This window comes from Triticum aestivum, chromosome 7D (genome assembly GCF_018294505.1).
Source record: "Triticum aestivum cultivar Chinese Spring chromosome 7D, IWGSC CS RefSeq v2.1, whole genome shotgun sequence".
NCBI lineage: Eukaryota > Viridiplantae > Streptophyta > Magnoliopsida > Poales > Poaceae > Triticum > Triticum aestivum.
Genome location: NC_057814.1, coordinates 441,611,937 through 441,617,790, shown reverse-complemented (window position 1 = coordinate 441,617,790; position 5,854 = coordinate 441,611,937). Strand labels below are relative to the sequence as shown.

Sequence of the window (5,854 nt, the reverse complement as noted above, 5' to 3'; positions counted from 1 at the left end):
CTGGCATGTGTGCTTAAAAGGGTTCACTTTGACCTGAACATTAGTGCTATTTCGCATTTTAGATGCGAGTAGCCTCCATGCACAACCCTCAGTCGGACAGTGCACTCTGTAACGTACTTGATCGCTCTTGTCAACTTTGAAAGTACGTTCTACCTTGATGCAGTATGTCACAAGTGCATTTCTACACTCAGTCATGGATGCAAAAACGGTACCTTCTTCCATATGAGGGTCCAAAGGGTCCCATTCAACAGTTGCAAGGTCTTCGTCCTCACCCATCGCGTCATCATCCACACGGACTGCATTGTGAGCCTCATCTTGGTTTTCAGCCCGAGGTGCCCGTCGTAAATTCTGAATAACATCAGAATATAGCTTCTCTTCATCAACCCCAAAATTGTAGTCATCAGGTTCCACTTCAAGGGGGGCCCTACTGCCGTTGCCCACACTTGTCGAGCCACCACGTCGTCGTGCACTAACTGAACTGTTTTGGCTAGAGATGCCATTACGATGACTTGGTTCTCCCCGAGATGTTGCACCCGCCATCCTAGGTCCAAATGCCTGCTCAAGCACATCAATTTGCAGCCTCACATGAAAATTATCTTTCTCTTTATGCCTAGCAAACATGGTAGCCAGCTCTTCATCATTACTAACTGTCGCCTATTTCTTTTCCCCATCATAGTATTTGTATACCACTTCATCAAGCAAACCCCAAGGATATTGGCTACAAATTACCTCCCCAAATTGTCTGAAACTCCAATTACTAGCCATTGGCAACCGATAATCAAAACCTCCTTGGTATTTCTTCTTAGCATTTGCATCGAACATGTACCGGTCCCTTCTAATGTGCACCAAGAAAACAAACCGCAACTTCATCCTAACCGACGAAAAACAGAGACACAATCAGCACACTAATCGGGCAAACCTACTCGAATCGACTGTTCAAATGCACAATTAAGCTCAATCTGAACAGGAGGCGTGACTTACCCCTCGGGAACCCAGTCGTGGACGCGGCGGATCTCCGGGCCGATGCCTGCCTCGCCAAATACTCCGGGGTCGCCGCTGCTCGCCATTTCGCCCTGGGGTTCTTCCTCCTAGTTCAAACAGCTCCACCAGCCCCCACCTTTGAGCGCTCCGGCCGGGCGCATGGAAGGAGGCCGCGCCGCTGGTCGAGCAGGTGGCGGGCGCCCCACCCATGGCGTCGCAGGTAGCGATGGAGGGTCGGCGCAGGACGGTAGCGGCGGAGCAGGCCGTGCAGCTGGTGGCGGGGCAGGTCTGCGGCGCAGGTGGCGGCGGCGGCGCAGGACGGCCGGCCGGCGGATGGGCAGAGTGGGCGTCGATTTGGCCGGCTAGAACCCTACGAATGATTTGGGGATTTTGGTGCACGGGCCCACATGTCAGCTCCGGACCCACGTCCACGCGGTCCCACGTGTAAGCTTCAGACCCACAACCACTAACGCCGGCGGACGAAATGGACTCAAATCTGGCCGTTTGGCCTCGTCATAGTAGTTGTGCATGGACTAGGGGCAAAACTGAGCACAATTCGCATCTGAGGGCATAACTGAGCACATGGACACCACTGAGGGCAAAAGGATAATTAACCCTTTTTTTTTCTCAAGGAAACAATTGCACTACATTTAAAAAATTGTCATCGCCAAATAATCCTTTGTTTTCTCTATGGTGCAAATGAAATCCTGTGGGGTCTAAGTGGACATGCCACAATAATCTTGTATTTTTGTTTTATTCCTGTATTTTTTTTTCAATCCCACGAATCAAAGAACCCTAAATGACAAGGCACTGCAAATAGATGCTCTGTGTCACATTTACACATGTAGAAGAGATGGTATCCCCACCCTGAGCAGGATAGAACTTTAAACAAAAAGATCACCATGACATTTTTGTTCAGATGGCCAAACATGGTCAGGAACAGCATATCTCTTTATCATAAACAGATTTATTTTGCAAGTTCACTATTGTGAATAATTTCTAACACACAATATGACTAAACAAAAGATGGTGATGGCCCTGAGCAGAATAGAACTTTAAACAAAAAGATCACCATGACATTTTTGTTCAGATGGCCAAACATGGTCAGGAACAGCATATCTCTTTATCATAAACAGATTTATTTTGCAAATTCACTATTGTGAATAATTTCTAACACACAATATGACTAAACAAAAGATGGTGATGGCGCACACACCCTCAGACTTTTCCCAACTCAAGCTGGAAAAAAAAAACTCAATCCACTCCTAACCATTCTTTTAAACTCCAATCCGCACAAGGGGTAGATCTATCTGATATAGGCGAACACACACTTTCACAATCAATACATCTATCAAACTAAAAGTGGATCCACCCTAAAAAAATGCTCCCTTGCAACTGATTCTGAATTTTGTTAACCAAAGAGATACAGACTTGGGTCTTCCCCTCTTCCTCTATTCCAAGGAAGATCCTCCACATTTTCGCAAAATAAATAAATAAAGGAAGATCCTCCACATTAATCTAGATAATTCCAATTCATTTTCTTCCCAAGGAAGGTATGAGCTTATCCATGCGGTGCATCAACAGCAACCACAAAAGACACATTATCAACACATGTGGCAAACTGATCAAACCATTGCAGATTTACAGTGCAGGAATGACAAGTTGCCAACCATAAGATGCACACAAACGATTACCAGTTTGCTATTATTTGCAGTAAATTCATGGTGCATATACCATCCGACCAGAAAATCATGTCCTTGCAAAGCATTTCAACTGGGCCATTGGTACATTAAACTTCACAGTTTACATATTAGAGGTGCCTTTTTAGGACGAAACAGCAGATGCCGAGGGTTCAGCCTCCCAGAACGACGTCTTCTTGCCTGTCTTCGAAACAGTCTGCAGAACAGCATCCGGCGTCACATTACCCTTCACAGTGACCTTCTGCTCCTTGATGTCTACATCGAAGGACTCAACACCTGAAGAAACCACAAAAGTTTTTAGATTCAACGCCAAAACCTGTTTGCAATGTAACAATTCCCTTTCCTTGGAAAGAATCAATGCTTGCACAAATGCATAAAGAGGACGCCTTGAAGAGCATTCAAACTCCCACAGGAAATCATGGTTCAATTCACACACAGCGATAATAAATCACACAAAAGTGGTGAGAAATTTCCAGGTTCCAAATGGGCCCTAAAATATAACAATATAGCTAAACGATGAGCCATTTCAACCAGAAAACTAACATAGTGACATAGATACATGTATTGGTGTATATATTAATCAATCGAGCTATGCACAATCAGATGCAGAAAGTATGAATTAACTGTCATCTCGGTTCATGATGAATACCATCACCAATCTTACTATATCCAAGCTGTTGCCATTAGACCAACAAAATATACCTGAGCCGTATGCCTGTAAGGAGGCTGTCTTTTAGCTTTTATTGTATTATATTCCTATCCAATGCTTTTGGAATCAAGTTTAATCCAAAGCATGTGTTCAAAAATAAAAAGGTTTGTCCAAAGCATTCAGGTGCACCTGGTCAAAGTGGGAAAAAAACAGTGCTTTGGGAAAGCCAGTGGATCCTAAATGGGAGCTTAACTACAAGATCCATTCAATCAAGCCATCTATCTCTCTGTCTCAAAAATAAGTGTTGTTGATTTAGTACAAAGTTGTACAGTACTAAAGCAACGACACTTATTTTGGGACGGAGGGAGTATTTGGCAACTGAAAAATTGGGAAAGCATCTCAAGTGCCCTCTATGAATTGTCTGTTGAAGGCATTAGAAAATGTAAATACAATTATGTATCAATTCCAGTTGCATGGGTTTAACTAAAACAAAACAGAAAGGAAGACTATATGAATAAAACGAGAGTTATAACAACCTTCCATTTTGCCAAGAACCCGCTTAACAGCTCCAACGCATCCCTCGCATGACATGCCAACCCTGAGTTCAACAGTCTGCATCACAGAGCAAATCTTAATTCCGACAATTTCCACATTGCTGAGAACAACTATGAATTATTGCTTATAGGTGAAAGTGCATCAATAGTGTGTCTTAGCCTATAGCATTTAATCACTATATATAACATACTTCCATCAAATTATGAAAATATATTAGAATCAGCATGCATGTTCCACCATGACATTGTTCAAGGAAACTACAGGTACACTGAACCTTTAGTAAGTACCAAACGGCTTGCTTCAAATGATGGGAGATTAAAATCCTTTACTTATCCTCAAAATTCAACAAAGATTAGTGACCCTTTAATAGCTAGTTAGTTCAATTTTTCATAGTGGTACAACTAGGTCTGCAAGAAAAGCTCGAGGCTCGTGAGCCGCTCGAGATCGACTCGTATTTTGACTCGACTCGAGATCGACTCGAAAAGAAATGAGCTGAGTATGAACATTTTATGTAGCTCGATAGTAAAATGAGTTAATCTTGAGCCAACACTGGCTCGCTCGATTTTAGCTCGATAGCTCGATGTCATATAACTATATTAAATAATCTTGATGTATATTTAAAGAAAATAGGATAATTTATTGACATATATGTTGTGTACAATTTTTCACAATTTTACATACAGGAAACATGGAGCCCTAATTAAACAGGAGAAATTTAGCCTCAATTTGGTGCGTGATTAGTCATGTGTCAAATATCCATTTATTCTCAGCCAAAGTTTAAGAGTAGACGCACCTCCATTTTTCTATCTTTCTAGTTCATTGATCCCTACTTATCAAGTGCTAGCCTTTAGTTGAGAGAGAATAAGTCAAATTCTATAGTGGTTTTCTATGTTGTGTTGTTGGCTATAATGTTTAAAAAACTGCCTTAGATTACTCATAAAATCATCTTTTTATTTAGCTTGAAACTAGCTCGAGATCGGCTCGAGATCGATACAAGCTGAGCACGAGCCACTTTCTATGGCTCGACCTTGAACTTTACTCAGTTTGAGCTCGCTTGAATTTTAGTACAATCTGAGCTGAGCCTAGTCCAACTCGCTCGAACTCGACTCGTTTGCAGCCCTAGGTACAACCAACAAACAGTTTGGCTGACCAAACTGCAAATATTTTTATTTTGACTGTATATGATTAATTGACCAGTCAAAATGTTCTACTTTGCACAATTGGGCAGGAGCTCTAGCAATCCCGCTACGGGCTACAGGCCCTGGCAATCGAGCAGGACCAGGTTCCCCCGAATCAAGATCGTCGGTAGCAATATCAAGCGAAACCGCAAACAGCACAATCGCCAGTCACCCGCACGAACAGATCTGCTGGGCCACCAGACAGATCCCTTATATGAGATGCTTGTTCTTCAGAAAAGTTTGTAGGAAGAAACAGATCAAACTGTTTGGGATTCCAAACTGTTTGATGGGCGCCTAGCCTAGCCAGCCTAGCAGATCTCAAGACGGAAATCGACGAGGTGCCGGGGAGGTACCTGAGACATTGCGTGCGAGATCGGTTGATCCGCGTGACGGCGAGGGCGCGAGGGAGGGGGGAAAGGAAACGTTGGGGGTGAGGTCGGAGGGGTTGGACGACGACGACGGCTCGGGAAGGGACGGCCGGGAGAGGGGTCAATAAATACGCACAGAGGTCAGAGGCGATGGCGTGCAAGTGACTGCTTTGATTTTTGTGGCGAGGGTGGACGCGGTTTTCGTCTGGTTGACAGTTTTTTTTTTTTGAGCAAATTCTGGTTGACAGGTGGGGTTACGCCGTAGCTTGCACGCTGTTAGACCACGACTGGGCCGAGATTGGTTCCCGAATCGCCAGCCGTGACGAACGATGTAGAGAGAGATCCGTGGGGAGGTCTCGCTGGCAGTGGCGGCAGGCTTTTGTTTGAAGTGCCTGTTTACCACCGTCTGTAATTTTTAAAGGG

At 43.9% G+C, this 5,854-nt stretch overlaps 1 protein-coding gene across 1 annotated transcript; it reads right to left on the bottom strand.

Annotated features, from left to right (window-relative positions):
* Positions 1–2,658: 2,658 nt before the first annotated feature.
* On the bottom strand, positions 2,659–5,636 carry LOC123166691 (copper transport protein ATX1). Its single transcript, XM_044584486.1, has 3 exons — positions 5,417–5,636; positions 3,867–3,942; positions 2,659–2,957 (listed from the first exon to the last, which is right to left on the bottom strand). Exons 1-3 carry the CDS (start codon positions 5,423–5,425, stop codon positions 2,806–2,808), a joined length of 237 nt encoding a protein of 78 aa, XP_044440421.1. The 5' UTR covers positions 5,426–5,636; the 3' UTR covers positions 2,659–2,805.
* Between the last annotated feature and the right edge of the window lie 218 nt (positions 5,637–5,854).

What these genes read in the sequence shown, in the direction of transcription:
- LOC123166691 (XM_044584486.1), bottom strand. An exon ending in GGTTCTTGGCAAAATGGAAG is followed by an intron (nt 2,958 to 3,866) that starts GTTGTTATAACT and finishes TGGTTTCTTCAG; the next exon opens with GTGTTGAGTCCTTCGATGTA.